A 27,500-nucleotide genomic window follows, 5' to 3' on the forward strand; every position below is an offset into this window, starting at 1 on the left:
TAAGGCTTTAATAAAATTGAAAATTCAAATACCTGTGTGTAGTTGTTTGATTCTCAAGTAACTTTCCAACGGTGAACTCTGGCAGAATGAACAAGACCTGTACAGCTTGTACCTGAAATGCTTTAGGTTAGGAGAAGAAAAGACTATTGAAATGAATTCATGCAAACATTTCACAAAAGTGGTTTGCTTTTCTCCAGTTGGAAGAATTTTTGTGTGTCTGTGTTAAGCTCTGGCACTGTGGCTCATGAGAAGTGTAAACGGAAGGGACCAAATGAAAGTAATCTTTGAATGACACAGCTTTATTTTTACTGACAACCAGCAAATGTGACTTTGTGCATTTACTCTTTCAAAGTTATTTTCCAACAAGTTGTAAGAATAACTATCATTTTTGACATTCTGATGATCAGCCAAGCCAGATGTACACTAGTTACTTGTGAAATGTATTGGAATGCCCTGCTCAAGAGTATTTAATTTTTGCTGATAGCAGTCGGGTTCCTGATTGATTGTGTTTTAATGCCAGACTCAAGACTGTCATGGTTACATGACATTGGTGGCCAGTATATTATGGGTGGAGAAAACCATAGATTTTCGGAAGGTTTTTCATTGGTGAAATTTTCCAAGTGTGACATGTCATTTTGCTGGAAGGCAGGTGGTGGCCAGCAAACTTCATGTAAGGCTACATGATGCAACACTGGCGACCACATACAGACTTTTCCGAACTGTTAATCAAGAACTGGCAATCGACCAATCATAAGCAGTATTGTTACAAATGGGTCAACTGATGTGGGATACATATTGGTTTCTGATGTCACAATTGCTTTCATCAGGAATGGAATGAAGAGTACGAGTCACAAGAAGGGGTGGGGGGCCCTTCGGATGTGTTGTATCCAACCAGTGCTATCAAGACCTCGAGAACCATGGAAGCAGGGGAATCTTGAAAATTCCATGTCGGTAAATTGTCAATAAATCTTGTGTGACACAGAGACTGAAGAGGAGAGCATCTTAACCACATTGTGGTGAGTATAACCCTTGGGGGGAGTTTTCATGGGTGTTAATGACAGGCATGCGGTTACCATGACAACCGCACAAGTGGACAAATGTATCGACCACAGATGAAAACTATGCGAAAAACAGTTGAAGTTATAGCCCCAATACGAAATCATTTCTATTTATATAGTATATATAAGGAAAATGGCTATGTGGTTACCAGGACAACCGTGAAAATGGACAAACGTGAGTTGCTACACATCATCATCTGTGTACCTATGTATCCACTAAAAATTAAAACTGTACAAGGAAAACTTTAGGAGTTATAGCCCAGACACGAATACGGATGAGAATTGTCAGTGGAGCTGCAGGATTTGCAAACCTCAATGGTTATCCTAAATTCTTGAACAAAATATTTAGTTTTTTGAGGTATATTACTATATCTTGAAATTTGGGTGAAGGGGAGACCTTGCAGGCCTTTGCAAGTCAGCACAACAAACCGCATCACTAAAACAGGGTTTAACCAGATAACATTAGCTCATCAGTGTCTCTTTTAACACGGTGGTTGCACTATTTTCAAGTCTGTAGTGCTGCCGCAGTGAACCATCAGTGAACAGACTGAACATTGTGGGCGTAGTCCTGTCCCGTCAAGGCCGAATAACCAGCAAAGTCGGAACTAGGGCATACAGTAGGCACAATCTCAATGCTGTCAATCAAAACAACCCGACGGATTATCACTGTCTCACCTTTGTATCAGTTTACAAGGTACTGTAATTCTTCAACCCCTTTGACCTCTAAAGTTCATTTTTCAGTGGAATTTGTACATACAGTTATACAGGAAAGTGGCGTCAAAAATGATTTCATTTTAATGTAAGCTTCATAAAACTGAGTGCAGTAGATTATTTCTCTATACCCCATGGTTGTCTGGGAACGTTTCAAAATATCGGTCACCGTGGTGGTAAAGAAGATTAAAGCATTAGGGTAATCATACTTTGTGCAACACAGCTAGTTTACCCATCAAAATAATCAGTAGAAATTTGAATGGATCAGTTCTTAAATTTTGCACATCTAGATGGTGATGCCTCAACTTCTTCCTTATCACTGAACCTGTGTACCACTAAGAGTTCAAATCATTATAGCGTTTGCAATTTGTTGTGGCAAACTACAGTTTGAAGTCCTGAATATTTCTTTGTTTTATTTGATTGTTCTTTTGATTCAGTATTAAAAAATTACTCAATTACACGATGGTGCTTATGTTTATGGATGGAAGAATTGTTTAGAGTCAGAAGTTTGAAATCCCAAATGAAAATTTTCCCTTGGGAATTCCAGTATTTCTTGATCAGAATTCTGACCACACAAACGGCAAATCGGGTTGTGGAAATACTGAAACACACAAAAACAAAAACACCAGAAATTCTGTAAAGACAGAAGGAAGTTTATTCACAAGCAGACGTCACCCATGATATCCCTGTGCCGACAAGGTCAGCGAAAAACCACTCGCCATCTGTAAGCTTTAATACACTATAACAGCATTCATCATTAGTAATACCGACCATAGAATCAGCAGCAAAAGCGAACATGCAAAGCGAAAGCAGAGGACTATATGATCAAAATTCAAAACAAAGACTGGCAAGATAACAAACTGCATATTTAGGACGTAGATTTCTTACAACAAGCCAGTTTCTTTGTTTTTCAGGAAACTATAGTGCTCCATATAGTGCTAACACCGAGAAACTATCCTCTGTCATGGATTATACATTTGTTCCAACATTATCACAATCAATCAATCAATCGACGCACAGAGTCAGATGGGGATGACTCTTCCAAGCTTAATCATGACCTGGGCTAGAGCAAAACAAAATGGCCTACAAACCTTATCTTGCTTTGGTCAATGCTTTAGAAATCAAGGATTCAAAAACTCACTGGGCAGTGAGAACAATTCAAGTAGTCTACCACTCATTTCTTTACATAAATAAAAATTACCCCCCCCCCCCCCAAAAAAAAACGAAAAAAAAAATTCTCTGTGTACATAGCTTTGAGTTTTTTTTCTTGCCTAAATTTAACTGCCTGCCAAGAAAAGAAATTCAAAAAATTGTTAAGAATTCACTAAGTCTTACATTTCAATACAGAGTTGAGGGACCCTTACCATTACAATTCAAGGGGCAAGACAGCTTCTATTGGACAGGCAATGATTCGCTCAGGAAAACAGGTTTCTACCTAAACCCTGTTACCATGGTTATACAGCTGTGCTCACAAGAAGATCTCTGAGCTAACATACAACAGTGCTAGCAGGGCAGTATGTTAATTACTTGTTTATATAATAGCACCAATCATGTGATAATCATCTGATCTCTAATAAATAACTACGAGTTCTATTGCACAGAAGTAATTTATCTGTTCTACTATGAAATCCTTATCACCATGTCTTTGTCAAGCAGATTGGTTAGTCTGAGAATGGATATGTCAAACCAAATGCAATTAATACATATGAATCCTAAATTTGTAAACTGGACCAAGTAGGTTTGCTAAATTCAAGACCTGTAAATTTTCTTCTCATATTTACCTGGTTACCATGAAGCCTTCAGACAAAATTCACGTTAACTGAGTAACAGCACTCGACTCTTCCTTAGCGGGCAGTGTATCAAAGTAAAATTACGACCTGTGTAATTATAGAATTTGATTGTTGTTTTAACAATGCAAATCAACCAATCTGGTTGATCATCTTAATCTGAGATATTGCAAGTCCTATGAGTGAATTGCCACCCGATGAAAAGGAAGAGACAAAATACTTTCCAATCAAAGTTTATATAAGAGCTGTCAGGTGGAATCAATCTGTAGAATCACCCCTATGAACATGGTCACCTCGAAGGTATGCTGACATTTGCCACAGGTTCTTGGCAAGCGAAAAAGTGTACATGCAGAAGAGTATAGATATTGCTTATAACATTAGATTCACCAGTCTCCAATTCTTTTTAGCATTTCAATTAGTGCAACTTTCTGATCTGTCTCCCCATCAACTGGCCAACTGGTTATGTGTAGATAGGGGGAAAAAAAATGCACATTCAACAACTGCCACAGAATATTTAAAACAATGAGGTCATTTTTTATGGGCTAATGAGAAATCAGGAAATATATATTCAGATCACCGGCTGAGTTCAAAAGAACCAACCTGACACAAGAGGTATATACAGTACATTTTGTGTGAAGACTGTCACATTGTTGTGGACCATTTTCATTTCAATGGTTGTGGATCTACAGCAGGACTGTGGGTGCCACAAGTTTTCATGGCAAGGACCAAAACAGACTGTAAACTGTCAAACTTCATCAAAACCGGATACTCTCACATAAATGAGCTAACTTCAAACAATTTAGCCTAGTTCACAAGTGTCAAACTAAAGTCTTAACCTTACACACAAAGTACATATTCAATGAAAACCGGAAGTCTAGAACTGGCCAGATACAGAAGAATCGTAAAGTTAACCTAATAAAAATTAAGTCAAGTAAGTAAAATACCTACCAAGTCAATGGGGCAACAACTGTGGTACTTTGTAATCAAGCCAAAATTTAAGTCTCATAAAAATACACTCAAATTTAACAGAAACATACACAAAGAGAACACTGTGAACATTATCTTTTGAAATCATCAAAAACTCTTCTGAAATCCATGTGTTGCATCACTGGTGCAGTACTTTTAAAAAAGGGTAAACAAAACTGAACCAGTTTGTTTGAAAACAATAAAGAATGAAACAATTAACAGTAGCCAAAAAAAATAATAGTATACATAACATCTCCAAATGAAATAATTTTGCGACATAAATATAGCATAGTGGGCTGTATTATCGATTAACAATAATGTAACTATTAAGACAGACAATAACAGAACAAGATATAAACAATAGGCCTATCTCTGATCAACTATAGTCTTATGTGTAGTGACAATAAAATAGACTTGGTCCACAAATAAAATGCAATCGGTCCCATTAGCATAGGGATGAGAACATAAAATGGTGACCACTCTGGCGACATAAAATCCTGGAGAGGAGCAGATCCATTTCAGCCTAGGAGGGGTGAACAGGTAACAAGTTCCTGTATCCATGGCGTCCAGCCGGTTCATTACACAGATGTTCCTACATCATTTCCCGCTGAAGCAGCCTGAAGAATATGAATAAATGAATGATTAATTTAAGTTATAAACACAAATAAATTTACTTGCTACCATACTGATAACAAACCACATATAAAGATAAAATTAAAAGGGTTCATAAGAACAGACTCCATCAAATCTATAATCATGTTTGAAACATTACATACAGTTGAACAAGTTAGTAGACAGAGTTAATGCAAAACATGTATTAAACAGATGAATTACAGATCATAAATTTTCACGCGGAATTACAACTTCTGAAAATTTGCCACAAGTTCAGACTATTACTTCAAATTCAATAAAGATTTTTACTAAATCTTCAAGTTATCAAAAGACCAGTTTTCCAAGTTGTGGGCACAATGAAATTTTATATCTCTCTGATGGCATAGGAAGAAATACAAGCCCAGAAAAAACAGGATTATCACACAAAACTCTTGAAAAAAAATTGATGATAAAACTTCACAAGACTAAAAGTAGCTCCCAAAATTCCACATAAATTAAGAACTCTGCAGGTGAGTTCTCAGTCTTCGGCAGATCACCCTTGTAAAATAAAAAGGTATGACATAACACCAAGGAGACTAATAGTAAGAAAATCATGCAATTTAAGTACACAAAGTTGTGAAAACACAATGTTTTTGATTATACTGAGAATTATCTCCAGGAATTTCATCCCAACAACATTACATCTGTTCACTTTTTACACTGCCAGTGTCTAGACCCCCTCTCTCCCAACCTCCAACAAATTACACTTTGATCATAGAGGAATGGGTTGAACAGTTCCTCTCCTTTGATGACAATGTCTCCTAACTATAAAGTCCTAACATTACGCCGTACTCAAGAATATTTCACCTATGCAACGGCTGACAGCCAATCTCAAATAATACAGTGCAATAATATCATGGTTACCGTAAGCTTTCTGTCATCCTAGCATAATAAGTCTACATTCTATTACAAAAATCAAAATGTCAAGAAACTAACCCACCCTAGCATGCCTCATTCCTTTGGTTCTGATAATGTCATCATTTTGATGATAAACATACTCTACATGTATAATGAATCGGTCACCCAACTTCAGCCCACTAACTCTTATTATTTTTCTAGCACTTTTTCAAAATAATGCTCTTAAAACAAACAAATTAAGTGAATGTAGAGGAAGAATATCACACAGTACGGTAGGTACCTCAATTTCATATTTTTTATTTGATACAGTAATGCTCATATAAAGAATGCAACATGCAAGTCAAAATGCTCATGATGCCTAATAACCTAATACGCTCAACTGGAAAAGAAATATGTATAATTATAAAAAAATATATAAACTAAATCTTTGTGTTGCTACTTACTAGAAAAGTCTGAGGCATATTAAACAAGCAGAATGTTACAGCATAAAGTTATCCTGGTGGTTTAAGTCATTCTTCACAATGAAACACTGCCCCATTACGATGTAGTTCTAGTTAGTTTCCCGGAAACTGGCTAAAATTGTCAACAGAGCCCATGCTATGGTCCAATAGTCTATTCTTGCCAACATGAACTTGCAAACTGCAGCAATCCGATTCTATCAACACTCTACATTTTGAATCACAGTTCGAAGTAGACAAATTGCACTCATTGAAATTCTAGGCCATTAAAATGCTAATCAAATATTCTGCAGAATTTGAATGTACATTCCCTTCAGCAGAATTAAGACGCCAACAAAAACCTGTCCACATTTAGTTTATAAAAGGGAGGGATTTAGAACTGTTTCTACTGACCGTTTCTCCATTAAGCAGCTTGATATACCACATTACACGTATCTTATCACACAACTATGGTAACAAAAAGACAGGGCAGGTGCTAATTCAGAGTATGGCTGGGGTATGACAGTTCTAATCACTATATGGCAGATCAGAGTCTCAATTTTCTAAATGATCCTAATTTTTCTGTGGACCAGTAGAATACTTTGAATTCAACTCTTCTTTAAAACACAGTGATCACACTGAAGGAAACATTACTGTTAAATTACCATTCATGATTCTGGAAGAGGAACAAAGAGAAGAACCTTGTAGCATCAGGCCAAATGTCTATAAGGCAACAGAACAATAGGTGACATTGACTCTGATCTGGTTTATCATTCTTCTGTAGTCTAGTCTACTTCACATTTCTTCATTTTTCCAAGCAATGTGAATAAGAATAGACAACAAGAGGGAAAACTAATCCTTAGACAAAGTTGGCCAACTTGGCCTGGATGGTTGGTAATGGGTGTTTTCATGTTGGGGACGGCTTCTGTTTGCTGGATAAACTCTCCTCTCACCCCAAAATAAAAGTTCTCATTAACAAGCCACTAGTTCATCACTAGTAAGCTTCTAGCAGTCACCTAGTTTTCATCTGCTGTGGGTTTGGGGCTACTTGAGTGGTCTGTCACAAAGTGACCATCCTGCAGTCCACATACCGGTGGCTTTAACCGGTAGAACTTTCCTTGTCCTAAAATTCAGGACTTTACTATTGTTGGAAGTTGAAGCCTATAATAGGTTAGGTGAGGTGTAGGGCTTGGCAGGATGCCACGCAGTTGTATTCAATTTGGGCGAGGGGGATGGGCAGGGATTTGGTGCAAGATCAAGGGGAGACAAGCTCTATCAAAGGACTGTACTCACCATAACTGCCTATTGAACGTGAAACAAAAAGACATAAAAAGCAGTGCATAAAAAATGCTGCAGCAGTGCATGTTTGAGAATTAAAGCTAAACAGCCACACAATTGACTAAAAATACACAAAATTGTTTTTAAAAACAGTATTCCCCCCCATCCCACACCCCACCAAATTTCCTGACATGTGTCTCCTCCATTACTTTCAAAACTGCGTTTTCATTTCAAGGAATGAGACTTTATTGTTAAAATCATTAATTTTATGGATCATTGACATATTAGTAGATTAATGCATGCATTAATCTAAGATATCCCAGTAATTGAATAATCACTCTTGTTGTGTCTATGCCATTCTAATTACAGGTACATACACTTTAAGGACTGGCATAGATCCCTTTTCACCCCGCCTTGTTCTTCCATTTCACATTATTTTTAAAGGTACATTGTCAGCATACTACTAAAGGCATTCACTCTTATTTACAACCATCCATAAATCACACAATGAAATCAAGCAAAGCAATTATTGCACAAGAAAGCAGATAACTGACAAATGAAACAACCACCTGACACTAACATATTAGTCATGATCAATGACATAGCTCAACACACAAGTGATGAATGGAAAACAAATGCAAATAAAAAAAAATAAAATAAAATAATTGAACACATGAATCAATATGAATGCTAACTGACTTGCCTTACAAGTGATAATGAATTAATCCCACAAATATCAGCAATGGGCCTTAAATTGAAACCAGTAAAACCATGAATCATGAGTGAAGACGGCCATGACGTGAAATATTATGCAACAAGGAAGCGGATTGGTCCCAAAAACCAGCCACATAGGGAGGGGTTAACAACCAGCATGACCAATGAATGAAAAGCATTTTGCCAGCCCCTAGCCCAGCATCCCAGCCAAGCCTCCCTGGGCCCGGTGTGTCAGTGACAAGATATACCTGAGAGTAAACCCTTGTTACGGGGGCGCTAGAACAAGAAAGGAATTCTGATGAAGGAAACATGCTCTCATTGACAGATGTGTACATTTCCAATCATTAAGTCTAACAGAGATGTTCATGCTGAAACAAAGCGAACCAGGATTTTGAATCGTCGGTTTGGCTTATGGAATTTTTTTATTTGGGAGTGGGGGGGGGGAGGGTATGTTTTTGTATATAAAAAAACAAGAAGAATGAATTTCAGTTGAAATAACCTTACACATTGAGACTTACAGCCATGGTTCGATTTGCTAAAAATCCCAACACCTCAGTAAAGTCCATCTACTTCATCAATGTGTATACTGATATTTCGGTACATGACATAATTTTATTTTTACCATACAAATAAATGCAAGAATAATACTTAATAGGGTACGTTAAAATACACTGTATGATGGGTGAAAGCTCAGGAAAATAGTTATAATCAAGTTTTCTCTTTGTGCATACAATCAGTCTGATAATGTTTTCATTACAAGCACATCTACTACTGTTACTTAATCATACCTTGACTTAAATATCAATTGTATGAATATAAGATGTATAGAAGAAATATTTTTTAAATAAACTTGTTTACTTTTGACCAATTTCTTAAGTTTGTGGAGAAGCAGTTGTCTAATTTGCCATCAATGGTGATTAAAAACTGAATATTTCCACAACACAAAAGCTACAGCGTGCAAAGCTAAACATGCTCAACGGCTAAATGGGATGGGATTTTGTGAAAAAGTGACAATATAAAACAAAGGACCCTACATATGCAGAACTGATTCAGTGCGACTTTTAAAAACAGAATTTAAGTGTCAGCTTCATCTCACACCAAATAGCAGACTTGAAACATGAAACTAGACAAAAGCAAAATACCCACAAGGAAAAAAAAAAGCTTGAGGAAGCAAATTTCTGTAATGGTGGCAAAATGAGCTAATTTACACAAGGAATTAGTAGTGGAATGCTCCGGTAAGGATATCTTTTCTTCCGGACCAAAGAACTGTCAACCTAGTTTACTCACGCTTCATGGAAACACTACCAAGATGTGCACACAAGGACAGGTCCTTAATGTTCATACCCAATAGGTGTATCACATTACACTTCTCACAAAGACCCTGGGTACTACATCCTAACCATTACACTCTTAATCAACTCCATCCCAACAAGATGTCAAAGCACTACAGACAGACTCACTGAAAAGCCACCTTATCCACATCATCTTTCAAGCTATCACAACAAAGGAATAAAGAAAAACTACTTTCACAAAACACTGTGGCACAATATGTGGACATGGATCATACAGTTATCGAGCTTTCTCATCTGAAATGTGACAACATGGTTCAAGCATACATATAACTACATTATATATTAAGCGTGCAGGCCTATGTACCAACAACAACAACAGCTGTGTCCCCCAATTCACTGCATGACATATTAAGTATCAGGTATCTGTTTCTTTCACTTACCAGTCTCTGGCTGAGCTGTCGATTAGCCATGATTTCTCTCTCCAGCTGTTTTTGTGTATCAGCTAGTTTGGCTTTTAACTGCAAAATGGAATGAAATGCAATAATTTCAATGAAAGCGAACACCAAAACGTTCTGTCATGTTATGTAGTAATACAGAATTATTCTCAAGAAAATGAAGGAACAAAAATGAGAAACTTAGTGACTGCGTTGTACACAGGTTTATAAGTCTCAACAAGACTCTTATCCCATAATATATCTTGTAAATAAAAACATCAGTCCAAATTTTAAGACGATATGCCATGTTGAATTCTTTAGACAATTTTGAACAACCTGCCACAGTTTTTGCAGGATTCCTATAAAAAACCCCAAAGCATGGAAGTCTTACAGAAATGCTTTAAAAAACAAAGAAACATTTCTTCATTAGGCATGTACAATACATGAAAAGTATCAGCCTCATATCAGTCAAAATGGAGGAAATGAACAATCAATACAAGTGTATGTATTACCGGGACCTGAATACTCACTGAATCTGCATCTACGGGTCCTGTTCCATTCTACAATAGGAGAATGACAGACATAACTAGATATGTACCGCCTGCACAAGGACAGGTGTGACAATCAATAGCAATTACATTGATCTGTTTCTGAGAAATCTTTTCCAGGATGTTCAAGTCTATTTGTGGCAGCAATCATCACAATGGAGGCTTTACCCTGACATAGTGTCTACAATCCTTATTGCTAGTTTATTTATATGGGTTGGGTTTAATCTTATACTTGAGAACATTTCGCTTTTCGGATGATAATCAGTTTTTATTGATAGAGGAACTTCCCAAGGTTGAACCAGTGGCATTTGCCAAGTAAGTGACTACAGATCTTAACCTGTCTGCTGGGCTTAACGTGTAATGCCACATGGGTGGCAGTCAAATTATCTCAAATTTGTAGGGCTTCTGGGAAGGGCAAATTGTACAATGGGGAACTCATAAAGCTTGTATCAAGACAATCCAAAGATGTGAACTCATTAATCCTTCCCTTCATTACGTCACACTTATGTGTGCTCATACATCATATAACAGGTACACCAGCACTAAAACGTCACAAACGAAAACGATGCATTCTACTGTCGTTTGGACCGTCTGTGTAGCTCATCCTCGAGTCTCCCATTGTACAATCGCTTGGAATAAAGGCTTTACAATATATATCATATCCAATCTTTTAAGCCCGCATTTAATGATCATTCCAGTACCTTGCCAGAGGCACAGTTACTTAAGCGAGATGCAGATGTGGTGAACAGCTAGAGCACTATTGCCAGAACAGGTGTTTATACTGCACAGTGACTCCTATCATGCCTTCACCACAATCATGTACGTACCTTGAGAGCCAGTTGGTCCTGCAGCTGCTTGACTAGTCGCTGCTCCTCCGCCAGCGCATCCTGGCCGATTTTCACTGTTCCGTTTAACCTCACAACATTTGAGGACAACTCTTTATTTCGCTTCTTCTCTACTTCCACCTGAGCCTGTAATTCTGCTATCAACTGGAGAAAATGTAATTGAATGTGTCAATTAATTACACTTAGACATGTCGTAAAGAATTGAAAAATTCATTTGCGCAGGACTCGTTGAACGTTGCCACTTTTACCTTTCAGAACAAATTACATGCATATCTTCTAGGATGGATTACACAGCCAAATTAATCTGTTGTAATAAAAAATGCACACAATTTGTTTCTTTTCTACATGTTTTTTGTTGGGGGTATGACACGCTAACCCATGAAAACAATGATTTTATTTGTATCTAATGCCTGTGAATTCCAAATCTGGTGCACTGGTTCACTACTAGCCTAACTACTAACTTCTTTCAAAAAACGCATCTATCAAAAAACTTAGCGTATCTATCTTTTATACATTTTCTTTACACAGATGTGTTAAAATGATATAAACAGATGGGTTTTACAAATGATCTAACAGAACAATGATTGTTGAGCCTCCTTGAAACAAATTTCATCAGTATGGACAAGCTGGAAAAATATGTTTTTTCCATGTTTTACTCACCTTTTTAAGGGCTGAGAGATCTACATCTGATTTCTCTCCGTCTTGAAGCTGTGTTTGTAAAACGGTAATACGGTTCTCCAACTGCAGAGCAATAAAAGATGTAGCAGCTTTATACAATGTTCAAACCATATGAATATAAAATCATATTACAGCTCATTCCACTTAAAATTGTTGACTTCATAATGTATAATTATTCATACAAGTGTTTGTGTCGAAGCTTGGTTCCTTAGATGAAGATATTTTCAAACTTTAAAAAAAAATTTGGTCAAATTGTATAACTATAACTAGAAAATGTGTCAGCCCCATCATGTTTCAACTTCTTGATGACCTTGACCTTTGGATCAATATTCGTCCAAAATCATTGAGTTCCACCTAAAACATCACTGATCAAGCGTGGATCAGTTACAGTGAAAGCGACATTTACCCGAATGATCCAGTGAGTGCTCCTACCTTAGTTTACATGGCCACAATATGGCTGAAATATCGCACATGTGGTGTTCAGCCATACTCATTCATTCATTCATTTAGAATGTGTACACATTACATTTTGGTTACATTGTTGTACAGAACACTTCCCAGAATGTTGTCTTACCTCTATCACCTGGAGGTCAGCTTCGTTTTTCTTCTCCTCAGCCACCTGTAACTGCTGTCTCAAGGATGTGACAGTTTCTTGGAGCTACAAGAAAAACAAAAACATCAACATACATCTTAATTCACCATTTGAGGCATGCTTTCACATGAGGACAGTCCTAACTGTATTAAGGGAATTATCCAAGGCAAATCTGATATTCTTTCCATATATATATATATATATATATATATATATATATATATATATATATATATATATTCCACTCAGAGATGTTTTGAAAAGATTATAAAAAATATATAAATAAACCGCACTGTTTTCATGGATAAGGTTTAGTGGTCTTTCACAAAATTTACATTACTATTCTCTTAGCTTTCAGCTTTAGCAACAGTTCAGCCAGGGAGCTGGATATGAAAACCTGACCTCAGTACTTCAGATAATATTTTCACGAATCTTCATGAATCCATTCATGTTTTAAAAAATCATGGTCATAATTATACAATTTTGATCAATTTGATACATTCGAGCAGAGGCAAAAGAAAACTCACATCTGAACTTGAGCTGGACTGCTGAGCTTCAGATAATTGGATTTGTAAAGACGATATTTTAGTTTGAGCCTGAAATGGAGAAGAAAGATTTTACAATTTTTGCAACAGAGTGCAGGCTTTAGTATGCCTGCACACAGTCCCTGCTGTTTTAAAAAATTGTTACTATCTTACCATCTGTCATACAAATATATGTACACCGAGCAATACACTAAATGATCCAAAATTTCATCCATGACGAACTTTTTCATTTCCACAATTCTACTGATTTTAGAAAGGTGTGCTGTTTGTTTGAAAAGCAGGATGACATCCTAGGGAAATCTAAGTTTCAGCACCAAATGTAACACTTTATGAAATTTATTTGCCTAAAAAAATGCCCCACTTTATATCATTTAGGGTGAGTAATGTTTACATCATTTCTCCATCTATAGCTACTTTTCTCAGTAGCTACTTTTGAGACTAGAATAAACTGGATGTTAAAACAGAAGTATTCAATGAAGTACCTCAGACAACTGTTTCTGTACAGTGGTATATTTTGTCTCAGAGGACTTTAGCTGGCTCTCCATGGATATGATTTTCTCCTCCATCTGAAAGCCATGAAACAGAAAAACACATTACAAAATAATAACACAAATTATCAGATGTGAAACAGCACCCAGAAACAGTGCATCCTTCGCAGACAGAATTCAGAATCTTTCGTTGGGTCAGCCAATGTGTACAAGACCTACCACTCCTGTGCAAAGGGAAGCAAATAGAGCCTGACGAGGTGTGAAGAAAGTTATGTAAAATGTATTTATGAGATTTGGGAAAGCAGGCCTCCAGATCTATCTTAAACACAGTTCATGTTGAGTGACACTGTCACAATATTACCTCAAAGTACGACAGACTATCTCATCAAGGAGTCAAGTACATCAGTAGCTTGGATATATGATAAACAAAACACATCATCTTTAACCAATGTTTTCACCTATAAAATTGCGACTCTTAAGTAAAATCCCTTATTTCATCTACCAATCACAGCAAGGCCTTGTCATCACTACCATGAAGGCACAATTCACACTACATATGATGGGTGTGGGAGTTTGTCTGTGGGGTTGTCCCTGGGTGGGTTGGGAGAGGACAGAAAACGAAACTAAAATCAAAATTAAAACCAACACCTTTATATTACTACATTACACAAAAGCTTCCTGGACAGAGTAAAAGCTTTACTTACATTCTTGTCAGATTATTATTTGATTTAAGCTGCTCTTGTTAATGAAGGTGAAGTGTTGTACATACAGAGAACACACTTGTGAAACCATAACAGCTTGTAAAGTGCCTGATAAAACTTTCAGGTATATGAAATGAAATCTAAGAAAAAGATCGCCTCCATTGCCAGGATTTGAGCCACCAAATTATGTGATCTTTATATGACTGACCAGGTCATACCTTACCACTGATCAAATTAAAACCACAACATGGTAACCAGTGAACAAAGAAAAAACGCTACAGTAAGGCCACCACAGAGAGATAGAAATAGATAGAGAGAGATAAGAAGCAAATGACTTGACCCCAGCTACGGTGATTAACAAAACGCATACCTCTTCTACAATGGTCTTAAGACTTTTCTCGACACACCTGTACGTGAAGCCCAGGTGGTCGAGATCCTGAGAGGCAACAGATGGATAATTTCAAGTGAAAATGTAAACTCAAACATGGATTTGTCAGCTAAAATAGTTGTGCATAAGCATCTACAGTCTACATTAATCTGCATTTATAAAATGCATCTACAGGCAAAGAGTACAACCTATAACTCTGTGCTTTGTTATGAACAAAATACACAGTGCAAATATACTATTATAAATATATAATATACACATGTAGCCGAGAAGTGGTACCCAAAAATTTGTGTTATGCCATGAACAAAATAAAATGTGCTGTAATGTATCTGAAAAGTATGAACCAAAAATTTCATGTGAAGAAAACTACAGTTAAGAATGTTGTGATCAGAATTCAATGCCTTTTCAATGCCTTACACATAATTTCACTGATTGGCATTTATCGATTTTGACACATACTGCACTTTTATGATCTAAATCAGGTGGATGGGTAGGAGACACAGAGCAGATCCTATCAGAGAGCTGTCCTGAAAGTCCTATATAAAAATTCAAAGGGCTGATAACATTTATTTAATAATCTGATCAGTGTTTTATGCCAATATTTCACTTATACCAAGACAACCAGCATTATGGTGGGAAGAAACTGAGCAGAGTCAGTCATGCTGTACGCAACAGTAATTCATACCTCATTACTCCCAGCTGACTTGGAGAACTCTTCTGTTAACGAGAGCAACTCCTGTCGAGTCTGAAGCCAAAATACATCAAGGTTTACATTTTTACCATACTCTTACGGTTATCTAACTTCTTCACTTGTAGGATAAAGTGGTGATCTCTTCTGTTAACGAGAGCAACTCCTGTCGAGACTGAAGCCAAAATACACTTACATTTTTACCATACTCTTACAGTTATCTAACTTCTTCACTTGTAGGATAAAGTGGTGATCTCTTATGTTAACGAGAGCAACTCCTGTCGAGACTGAAGCCAAAATACGCTTACATTTTTACCATACTCTTACGGTTATCTAACTTCTTCACTTGTAGGATAAAGTGGTGATCTCTTCTGTTAACGAGAGCAACTCCTGTCGAGACTGAAGCCAAAATACGCTTACATTTTTACCATACTCTTACAGTTATCTAACTTCTTCACTTGTAGGATAAAGTCAGATAATATTTAGCAACAGCATGTCTGGCTCAATACAGGACACTCATTTAGACAACTTTGGAGTCGCCTGGCATTAAGAACAACATGAATTAGGAGGACAGGTGAACACAATACACAACTGAAGAAATAGATTTGCTTGAAATGTACCAGTTCAGCATTGTGATGAAAATAAACTCTGATGAAAAGTACTTCAATGGTGCGTAGGAGAAGTTTTGTATTAAATAGTAACCTGAAAATCATACATGAAGTACACATCTGTATCTTGTAAAAAAAAAAACTGCACACGGAAAACCAATTGGAGATATAGCCCAGACACGAATACGAACTAACTAATGGACAAATCTACTGTACTATTGTCTGCTCCACCTTATAGCAGCAGGCGCACAAAAATGAACAAATGTGAGGCAACGAAACATTGTCACACCTGTACACAACTGGAGTAATGAGTGAGTGCTTGGGGTTTAACAACGTACATAACAATTTTTCAGTCATATGACGGAGAAGGAATTCTTAGTGTGCATGTAGTGTGCCTCCTTGTTGCAGAACGGATTTCCACCACTCTTTTATCTAATGCTGCTTCACTAAGATGCCTTACTGAAGGCAAGTAAGCCGCCTAGGGTCAACCCTGGATCTATAACTCCCGAAGCAGATGCTGTACCAACTGAGCTATCAGGGCCGGTCAACTGGACTAGTAGTCTGGACGCAAAAAGTCTATATTAATGTATGTAGCAGATACCAGAGAAATGGCAATCTGGTTAGCATGGCAAAGTGTCAAAATGGACAGTTCTTTCACAAATCGTCACCTCTGTATCCAAGTATCCACTAAAACTATACATCAAAAACAACTGGAGTAGTAGCCCAGAAGTTCATACCTTACTATACAGTATACATCAAGAAAATGACAATCTGGTTACCATGACACCATGGGAACTTAAAAAAAAAAACAGACTCTTATGAAGCCCTGCAAAGGGGATGAATCAATCAGAATCAAGCAAAATACAATAATTATCCAACATTTCATACATGATTTTAATGAGACATACCTTTGTTAGCTCTGCTTCTGTACTTTGCAGTCTGGCAATCCACTTCTGTTCCTCAGATTCCACACTAGTCTGTAGTTGTTGTAATTTGTCTTCCTGTAAATATGAAAGTGTACAATTACTAAATATCAAAAATAAAAAATACTACACACTTTCCTTTCAATCTCGATCATGTTTAAATAAAAGCATTTTAGTTATTTTGCAAACCAAGGCCACACAATTTAACTTTTTGGTTGACAGGCACAATGAATCTTTTTTCAATGCTGGAGGAGGGTAAACAAATACATATGAAAAATTGTATGATTTGTGGAAAATGTGGTCTTTCCCAGCAGTTATGATCAAAAAGCCTTGAAAAACTGGAAAATCACCCAAAACTTCAGATCAGACAAAAACACAAAATGGCAGATTTTTCCTCCATATTTGGATTTTTTTCAGGGTTGGCTCATCTGTAAAACACAAACTAAAATTGGTATGGCCCGATTCTTCACAGCAAACCCATAACCAATCAAAGACACATAGGAAACATCAAGATGCATGGTCTTAGGATAGGAGATTCAAACTAGGATGTGCTATATCTTTAAAGGGATAATGGAACAAAAGTTTCTAATAAGGTTGGGACCTTTGGGGGAGATACATACAATAGGTTTTGCCTGTTTATACCAGTCCTGAACTTGTACACCTTGCTTATACTGGGGCAACTATTCTTGCTAATTTAGATTTTCGGAGAACATTGATTTCATGTACCACAGCTTAATTCTGTTCCCACTTTGTTTAAGCACTAATTTATAACCAGGTTTGTCTATTATAATAGTGGAGAGGTGCAAAATTTCCAACTGTGTATATTTTTCCATGCCCAGAAGGGAAGCAAATATTGTAACTCATGTAACAGCAGTGCCTTCTGCCTACTTGTATACCAAAACCAGCTACCTTTATTCACCATCACTTGAGGTGCTAATGAAATCTTTAGTGTTGTTATCAAAGAGGGCTAGAGAACACTACTGTTCCATCTGCTGTTGCATGATTTATTCCCCTTTGAAGAGCACTGGTGCATCCAACACAACTACTTCATCAACTCTGACTTACTGTTTCTGAAAGGACACTTCTATATTCTTTAATTTGAGACTCTAATTTATCCCGCTGTTGTTCGACTTCCAAAAGCCGGGTTTCTGTGACAGTTGTCTGACTAGAACTGCTCTCCATCTTCTGCAACTCAGCCTCAACTGTCTGGAGACGGGACTCCAGCTCTGTTTTCCTCATGTTAACTTCCCTTAGCTGTACCTCCACCGACTGACGCTGGCTCTCCACCTCTGTCAAAAGGCGAGATGTGTCACTAGCTTTGGCATCTGCTTCTCTCAATCTACTGGCAAGATCGGATGCTCTACTCTCTTCCTCAGACAATCTGTTCATTGCATCCATTGCTTTCTCCTCTGCTTCTCTCAGCTGACCTTCAAACTCCTGGGACCTTCCAATGGCTTCTCTCAATCTATCTTCTAATTCTACAGCTCTTTCCTCTGCTTGTTTTAGTCTCTCTTCCTTCCTGGGATCCACAACCTAATAAAACACGCAGGCACATCCTTACCGCCTAATCTTTCTAACAAAAAATATATATACTTCTAGATAAAAATAAATGGCTCCAAAAATTTAGACCTACATGTGGCTGATTGAAATTTCCAGTATTTATCTATACGACACTAATGCTTTAATACGGTTGTGTCTAATAATTCTGAGGTATCACCCAATCATCTGAAACCAAACGTAGGGAGTGCCAGGGAAGGGGTTAACCTTCTATAATAGGATTAACAGGGAAAGGGTGCAACTGGAGGCACATTTTCAGGTTAATGAAGCTATTCCATCACATCCAGCATGCACAAGAAGTCTTCCTCTAAAATTTGTAAATACTAACAACGCTGATAAATAAAACACAAATCATATTGTTTTTAATTTGTGGTCAGAAATACAGCTAATAGGATGGCAGCTAGACTTCAATTAACTAATGATTAACATTTCTGACAAATTTATCAAAATACCTACCCATTATTTCACACAAAGCCTTAATTCACACACAAAAAAAAGTCACACCAAGAAAACATACAAGCCTGCTTGATGAAAAGTTTGTGAGACATTTATGCGCAACAGAAACTTTATAAACTTTCAAAATTAATACACAACACCACAAGCAAAATCTTACCGGAGAACCAGCTTTCGATGACAAGGTAGAAATATAAGTCACAGCCTCCTCTTCAAATGAACTCATCCAATCTTTATGGGCCTGTAAAACAATGTATATGGTTGGCTATAAGAGCTGCCCAAGCAGCATTGCTTCTGAAAATCATTTGAACATTTAAAAATGTTCCATGCCACAGATTGAGTTCAGATTTAACAAGAATTTATTTCTACATATATTTCAATTAATATTTTAGTTTGTGTGATCAGACATATTTTGTATTTATGGAATTTCAACAAAAACGAAGTCACTCACTTTTCCTCATTCTGTGGTTGGGTTTTTTTTAGTGGGGGGGGGGGGGGGGGGGGATGGTGTATGTATTGCAGAAAAGTTGTACTGTGCAACATTTATTTGCCTCTACAATGCACTTGTGGTTTTCGAATTTTAAATGTTTTGATTTTTCTCATCTGCTTTAAAACGTCCACACTTTTGGGTTTCATTTTTGTCCGCAATCATACTGAATGTGTTTCATGTGTCAACATGTTCCCACTACGATAAGGTTGAAACATTGCCCAACATTGAAACACATGTGGAGTTAAGCCATAATCATTCATTCATTCATTCTAAAATGCACTATTCCCATAAAAGGCTTAAACAGAGTAGCTGTATGCAGAGGCCCTCCATTCAACTCACCATTGATGAACTAACTGAAATTTCTGGGAAAATCCTCTGCATTACAGACTTGTCATATGATTCAAAATCTTTCAGCTCTGCTGTGTACTTTTCCTGTGAAAACAGAGAACAAAATTACACACTAAATCAATAACCTTGTACCTGATGTGGATTTTTCTTTCATTTCACTGAGACACCAACAAAGGCAATGGGTTTAAATACAGAATAAAGTGCATGGTCATTGGGTAGAGAATGGACTCAAAAGCAGTGGTAGGTGAACTGGAGGATACCATCTATGCCTGCTTTCAGTTTCACTTTCAAACTATCTCAGTACTTCATTGATTGTATTTCACTGTTAAAAATAGATGTTTCATAATTCACCCAGGGGACAAACCTTTCATCGAAACAAGGATCTGTCTCACAAAGCTCATATACATGTTGTGTAAGGTGCACTGCAATGGCAACAAATGCTACAGGCGTTACTGTGGCAACCATGTTTCCTTGCCATGGCAACCATGTTTCCTGGCCATGGTAATCGTGTTTCCTGGCCATTTCTCTGTGTAGTTGAAGATGTTGCATGATATAGACTGCACTGCCACATACAGAGCCCAATGGGGCAATCAAACTTCTCCAAACAGTTGATTCCAATTATTAATGGTTAAAAATAAAATGCTGATGTGCACGAAAACCTCTTCAGTTTCAGATTCTGTATTTTCCCTATCACTTTGAGTAGCATTACCTAACGGATATACTTCCTGGTGTAAAACGGACAAAAGACAAATTTCAAACTTTGTTCTGCAAGGTGAAATGCCTCAGCACATTGTAGGGGTAATCAGATCAGTCTTTGTATGACCCATGAACCAATGCTGATTGAGAGGTTCGGAAATCTTACCAAGTTTAAATTTATTTGTTAACAGTGTAATCGTTTGTGCAGTTAATTTGTGCAGAATAGTCTGCAACCAGGACAAAAATAAGTACAGATACAAAATGTTAGACAGAGAAAATGTAATATCAAAAGTTATGTTCACTAGAAAGATAAATGAGAACTGTATCTGAAAATGCCTTACCCTAATTCCTCGACCTTTTCACATATCAAAGAGCAACTATCACAGATATTAATGACTATTTTTAATTTGATTTTCGAGACAAAACTACATTGGTTGGATAGACCAATTTCAGGGCTTCACAAAAGGTATGGTTTTACAGTCTACACAGAACAATGTCTTCAGAATATGCTTGAACTGACAGTTACAACTTAGAAACATGTGAAAAGGTTGAAGACTTACTGTATTTTTTTATTTACTTTTTCTCACTAATTTGATGACAGTTAAAATGTTTTGGTGGGTTTTATGGAGCACACTGATAATGTATATCACCAATGATGTTACACTTACTTTTCTCTAACTGTTAAACAGTACTAGCATTTACTTTTTCATGCAAAAATTACTTGTGCTTGAGAGTTGATCATAAAAGTGTAGAAAAAAAGATGTGCAACATCACTGGTTTCAAACTTGATCAATATGGTCCGTAAGCTAAACTTACAATCCAAACACTTAACTAAGTTTAATTCAAGAAAGAAAAAAAAAAACAGAAAATAGGTCAACTTGGTCTTCCTCCTAAATCTCATTTCATACTACATGTGTGTGGTCTTTCCTTTGATCTAAAAGCAAACGAAATCACCAAAAGCTGATTAAGGAAAGCATGTAACACGAAAGAGACTTCCACCACCAAAATTGACACTTGAAGCAAAAAGGAGAAGGGTTAGTAAGCCATATTGTCTGTACAGGCAGGAAGACTAGATTTCTATTCAAGCAGAGAAAAATTACAGCATTTGACATACGTTTTCAACAAACCATACTGAAGAGGATTTAAATTCATATATTCTTGATGAAAATATCTTCCATGTAGGAACTGCCAACTCAGCAATACCAATTTAGCAGTGGGCAAGGATAAAGATTTGAAATTTTATGGACTGATAATTCTGAGATAATAAAAATAAGACGAAGTCTGAATTAAACCCCAGAAAAAAACCCACAAAAGTCACACAAAAAGTTCATTACGGAGACTGTGGTGGAGGAATCACATTCAACATTTATCACAACTCCATGATTTAACATGCTAACTACGATGTACACAGAAATGTTAAACTTACAGTTTGGAAAAGAAAGCCACAGCCACTTCACAAACGTTATAATGAATAAACAGTCTGAATATATTTTACCCTTGATGAATTTACAGCCTTGACAACCCTTTCCTCTATAGATTTTTCTGTCTTATCTAAGGCTTCCATAGCTTTCCAGTTCTTTTCTCGAATTTCCTACAAAACAGGAATGCATTGCAACACACTAGCACACAGCTTTTCAGCATGAAGATCTTCTCGTACATTTTTTGTACCCAGTATATCCCAATTCCTGATCAAGAACATCCCGCAATTAGACTGTTAGTAAGAGATAAAAACATTGCCCTTTTTGTTTCAGAAGTTATTTCCACCACAAAATTCAGTGATTGGGGAGGAAAAAAGGGGAAAACTCCTCACACACCTCATAAGTGTCATTTTTTAACACTTCACCAAAATACAAAAGATTGATCTACAAGAAATTGTACAAAACAGGAAACAATTTGCATGAATTTTTCAAGTATTTCAAGTACAGAACACACAGGAATAATTAATGAAGCGAGCAATGTTTTTAGTAGAACGTAACATAAATTACCATTGACAGAAAAGACATCTATATTCATCGACAGGCAACGGCTTCTTAGAAGTTATACCAGAAATCAGAAACTCAGACATTGAAAAAAAAAAAAAGTTATACTAATTTCCATTCCAGTTGGTTTAATAGCCAATGAGCAGTAGTCCCCTAAGAAGCCGGTACCTTGAACCAAAAGAATCTACCTCCTAAAAGAAGAGAGCTACAGATGTAAAGCACACTGAAGGGGTCACAACAGGTCACAGAGAATTGCTGAACAAGGTAAATTCTTAACTCAAAACAAAAACTGACCTAATGTATGGTAGGATTGGAATTCATTCAACTTGTAACGAAAGTAGGTAAATTTTGCAAGACATTAACAAATACCTCAATTTCGTCACAAATCTGCAAAGTATTACTTCATGAAGAAAGGTGTGAGACTACGGGCCATCGATGACATATTCTTGGTGCCGAAACCACAAAGACATTTTGGCCAAAGTTTAAAACTTTGTCATAATTCCCAGATTAGCCCAAGAGGTTTAAATTTAGACAGGTTTATATTAGAAAAAAGGAAGAACTGCTCATGTAAACAGTTACTGTTTTAATAAGTTCAAAGCTTCAAAGCAATAGTAACAAAAATGTTTCAATTTATAACAGCGAGGCGTAATTTTGCGCAATCTTGACTGATTTTCATCTGAAAAAATAGTTTAACACATTTTCTTGTTTCATTAAGAATGCAAACATTACAAAAACACTGCAAATGCAGCTTACACGAATTTTAAAACGGACATACTTCATAGCTCTTTTAATCAAAAACCTCCAATCAACAGACAGATGTTCACAGCAATTATGTCACCAACAGCCTGTCACCAGGGCACAAAGAATAAGCCTTATCGGAGTTTCGATTATGCTTCATTCTGCTCAGTTCACATTATTTGTATGTATTTTTCTCAGTTTTCCACTTGAATCTACACTGTTGCCCACAATCACATAAATCATAAGAAATTTGGGTTATGTGGCTTTTTAGTTTAACATCAAGAAAGTGTGATTTCTTTATCTACCTTGAGACTCCCATGATGATAAGTGCACTTGAAACTACAATAAGGCTTATACACCCTTCCCCATATATTAGACATTATTTTGGCAAATATCCAATCATCAATATCAAACACTAGCCAGGCACTCACATTATTTTTCTGCTTCTGCTTCTCTATTTCTTGAGTCAGCTTGCTGATTTCCTCATGTTTTCCATTTAAGTCACTGGTTAATCTTGCGATCTCCTTTTCCTTCTCAGACAGCCTGCCGTAAACAAAATTGAAAATCCAGGCGTAAATTATCACCCAATGGGATTTTAATACATGTTATGTATTGTGCAATCTTATTACACGTGGACTTCTATGTTTACGGGAGAGGGAAGCCCTTTGTTTCCTGACAACCAGCTGACATAAACACACAGCTTCTCAAAAAGGTCTTGGAAATTCCTGTATAATTCCGATGACGTTGGTCACAAAGTAGGGGCCGCACAAACTTCATAAATAATTCACAAATAGAAAATTAATAAATGTGAATTCCGAAATCATGTATTGCACACTGACTGGACACAGTAGAGGGCAGACTTCCAAAAAACTATGAATCAAGTTTCTGTAACTATTTACACGATGGCATTCCAACGCACACAATACCATTCCCAAAAAGAAAATACAAGACAACAGAACTACTAAATTTTATGAAGGATGTTTCTTTGTTATTCTAGATGTGCTTCATTTTGCTGAAAGCTAGCGGATAAGAGGACTCAATCTGAATTCAAATGTAATCCCTTATATAAGAGTGTAAAAACAGGTGTTCCTGAGAACCAAGGTCAGCAGCTACGGTTCAAGTACTTTAATACTTACAGTTTCTGGTACTCCTGCAGCTGAATGGTACTCTTGTCCACCTTAGTGTCGTGGTTAAGGTGGCCGTTGGGAGCCCCATCAGGCTGGGAGGGTTCCTCTTGGCCCTCACCCTGTTGTCGCTCTGTCTGTTTCCTCAACTGGTCAGACAAACTGCGGTTGTCCACGCGCAGTTTCTGGAGAAGTCAAAAACAGATAAAACTGTTAAAAACGTGTTTTCATAAAAATGACATATGGTTACAGTTATTTATTAATTCATCTGGTGAGGGTTAACACCATAGTCAAAAGTGTTTCACTTAGAAGATGGTAGTCAGTTTTATGCCTGGAGGAAACTGGTGTGCTTGGAGAAAACCACAAGCATCTGGCAACTTCCAAATGAACTTTCTCATAAGACAAGTGGTCTTGAACAAATGTTCAGTAAGACTGAAGAGAACGGTTGCACCAGCTCTATCAATTTCTTATTACCAACAAGGTCCCGCAAGAGTGGGAGTGTCAAAATTTAGAAATTGCCTGTTCAAGGCTGCCACTGAACCTTTATCAACAATACTGTAAGTATGTAACAATGAAAGTTATTAGACATCCAGGTTAGCAACTAAAATAGAAAACTGTAAGACTGGTCTACTGGAAAAATTTTGTATTTCACACTGAGGTTTTCTTTCCTTGTTTTATTTTCTGGCAAGTTTCTTGTGTTCTTTTTTAATGGCCGTGACTTGTTCTACCTGCCTTGGTACTGTCTCAGTGAATTGTTGTCACGTTGCATCCATGCAAACTTACTGTAAAGTACTTATTATTCGCTGGGAATTATTTTCGCAGATTTACTCCAAAAACATATTTGTGGGAATTAATTTTCATGTATTAAATCAAGGGAAAACTAAGAAAAAAAATTTAAAAACTGTTTAATTTTATGGTCAAAATTAATCAAGCACGTCAAACAGGGATTATCAAGGGTGGCTTTAATCGTCCTTTGTTTCCTGCAGTGTTGCTAATCTCCGTAATCTGGATCAGAGATTAAACCAACTACATTAATACATTGGTTGGAAACCAGCATGTGCCGTATCTACTTTTCATCCACTATCGGCATACCGAAGACGCTGAACTCCCACTTTAACCCTTTATACCCACCAAGCCCTATCACCCGAGTTTGTATGTATTTAAAGCCTAATTTTTGTCTCCCTGCTGTTTAAATTTAGCCGTCCCGCCGGGCTTTTTTACTACAACTACTGTCAGTCCAGTTTCACTTTATTAATACTACCACCTGTAGTAAATGATTCAATGCAAGAATTATTTTTCGCGGTAAATTATTGACCTCAAAATCCGCGAAAATTAGTTCCATGCGAAAATTAAGTACTTCACAGTATATAGGAAGGTAGCTGTAAAGTAGGTCCTGGAGTATATATAGCCTGGTCCTTAGGTAAAACATTTGTTGAAGATGATTGCTATAAATATGCTACACCAGTTTTATAATTTTCTATTTTACTATTGTCAGTACTCTTTTTCTATATGCCATTCCTGGTTCGGTCAACTCTTTAGAAATTATGTAACACCTTGTTGTTAAAACACTTTTCTCAGATGGTTCTATTCTACACTAAAACAGCACAGGGACAGGCATAATCATAGAGAAATCTAGGACACTTACATTCAGTTCAGCGTCCTTCTCTGCCTGTTCTTTACGGAAGTTTTCCATTCTTTGCTCCAGGCTCTGAACGCTTGTCTGTAGAGTCACTTTCTGCTGCTCCGATGCCTGGAAAACACAACCAAAACTAGTGAAACATAGCTTAACTCAAGTAAACACTAACAAAAGAGTTTGACCAAGGGGTGGGGTGGGGGGGGGGAGGGGGTGATTATAAGCAGAGGGAAGACAGAATCACAACAATTATGCTACAACAGCTTCACTGTTTTCCAGAGAAGTACTGATGGTTAATTTCAGTTCAAAATTCTAATTTGTACAACACTCATTTAATGATAAGTTGTTCTTATATCTTTGTGCTATTGGGGGTTGTTTTTAGGACTAACAGTGTGAATGAAACTTGAATGGTGATAAGGAATGGGTCAGAACAGAGCACAGAAAATCTAATGAACAAGAAATCAAATGAAAGGAAAACAAGAAAAACAAATAAGACAAAAAAAATTATGATTTTTTGAACACCCAAAAGAAAATAAAACCAACCTATTGAACAAAAAATAAAACAAAAAATCTAACCAATAAAATGTGATCTCATGGTGTTTAAAACTCAAAAATGACTTTAATGTCAAGTGTCTCTTCAGTTATTCTTGATATCATGAACGCGTATAGAAAACATCTTAGAAACGATTTTTGAATTGAAAACCTGCTACAGCTAAAGGATTAAGACAGTATGATTTATTGGTTCTGTGTTAAGTGATTTTTTTTTAAAAAACTTCCATTAAATCTCACACATCAAAAGAAATAGCAGCACTTGTGCACAACGTGTATTTCACATATAATCAGCTTTGTCAAATTTGCTAGAGTGAATTTGTCAATTCTGTAAATAAAGGCATGAAAACAGTGAACAATTCAAAATTTCTAGGTTGTAAATTGCACATTTGCAATAATACAGGATTCCTTTAGAATTTCTCCTGACAGGAACTGAAACTGAATCACAATAAAGCAGGTAAAAAAACCCCAAAAAACAGTAACACGAAGATTAAAAGATGGGAATAAACTCACCATCCCCCAAGTGTAAGTATACCAAGGCTATACAGATGAGAAGTGATGCTAAAGTTAACACCAGCCACCAAGCAGCACACAAACAAACCACAACCACTCCACACCACACCACACAGTTGTAAAACAGACACACCTCCCCCAAGAAGGCATATTAGAGCCAAGAAAATCCCTTTTCTGGTTTAATGAGAATAAGTTCCTTTGTATCGAGTATTAGCAAAAGTTGAATCTCA

General features: G+C 36.8%; 1 protein-coding gene across 6 annotated transcripts in view; it reads right to left on the bottom strand.

Annotated features, from left to right (window-relative positions):
- Window positions 1-4,029: 4,029 nt before the first annotated feature.
- The window catches only part of LOC135468542 (ribosome-binding protein 1-like), a 41,758-nt gene continuing 18,287 nt past the window's right edge, over window positions 4,030-27,500 (bottom strand). The window contains exons 9-28 of one of the 6 annotated variants that reach the window (XM_064746850.1): window positions 27,271-27,297; window positions 26,221-26,325; window positions 24,588-24,760; window positions 23,883-23,994; window positions 22,230-22,325; window positions 20,030-20,122; window positions 19,361-19,441; window positions 18,256-18,723; window positions 17,176-17,268; window positions 15,657-15,716; window positions 14,954-15,019; window positions 13,877-13,960; window positions 13,377-13,445; window positions 12,832-12,915; window positions 12,240-12,320; window positions 11,562-11,723; window positions 10,717-10,746; window positions 10,193-10,270; window positions 8,450-8,494; window positions 4,030-5,139 (exon numbers count right to left, since the gene is read on the bottom strand). In XM_064746850.1, coding sequence (XP_064602920.1) covers window positions 8,483-8,494; window positions 10,193-10,270; window positions 10,717-10,746; window positions 11,562-11,723; window positions 12,240-12,320; window positions 12,832-12,915; window positions 13,377-13,445; window positions 13,877-13,960; window positions 14,954-15,019; window positions 15,657-15,716; window positions 17,176-17,268; window positions 18,256-18,723; window positions 19,361-19,441; window positions 20,030-20,122; window positions 22,230-22,325; window positions 23,883-23,994; window positions 24,588-24,760; window positions 26,221-26,325; window positions 27,271-27,297 — 1,974 coding nt within the window. In that variant the 3' untranslated portion in view covers window positions 4,030-5,139; window positions 8,450-8,482. Of the gene's footprint in view, window positions 5,140-8,449; window positions 8,495-8,708; window positions 8,737-10,192; window positions 10,271-10,716; window positions 10,747-11,561; window positions 11,724-12,239; window positions 12,321-12,831; window positions 12,916-13,376; window positions 13,446-13,876; window positions 13,961-14,953; window positions 15,020-15,656; window positions 15,717-17,175; window positions 17,269-18,255; window positions 18,724-19,360; window positions 19,442-20,029; window positions 20,123-22,229; window positions 22,326-23,882; window positions 23,995-24,587; window positions 24,761-26,220; window positions 26,326-27,270; window positions 27,298-27,500 lie in introns of all 6 variants that reach the window. The other 5 variants (XM_064746847.1, XM_064746849.1, XM_064746853.1 and 2 more) reach the window with 5 other exon arrangements.

The sequence above is a fragment of the Liolophura sinensis genome, chromosome 6, assembly GCF_032854445.1.
Source record: "Liolophura sinensis isolate JHLJ2023 chromosome 6, CUHK_Ljap_v2, whole genome shotgun sequence".
Taxonomy (NCBI): Eukaryota; Metazoa; Mollusca; class Polyplacophora; order Chitonida; family Chitonidae; genus Liolophura; species Liolophura sinensis.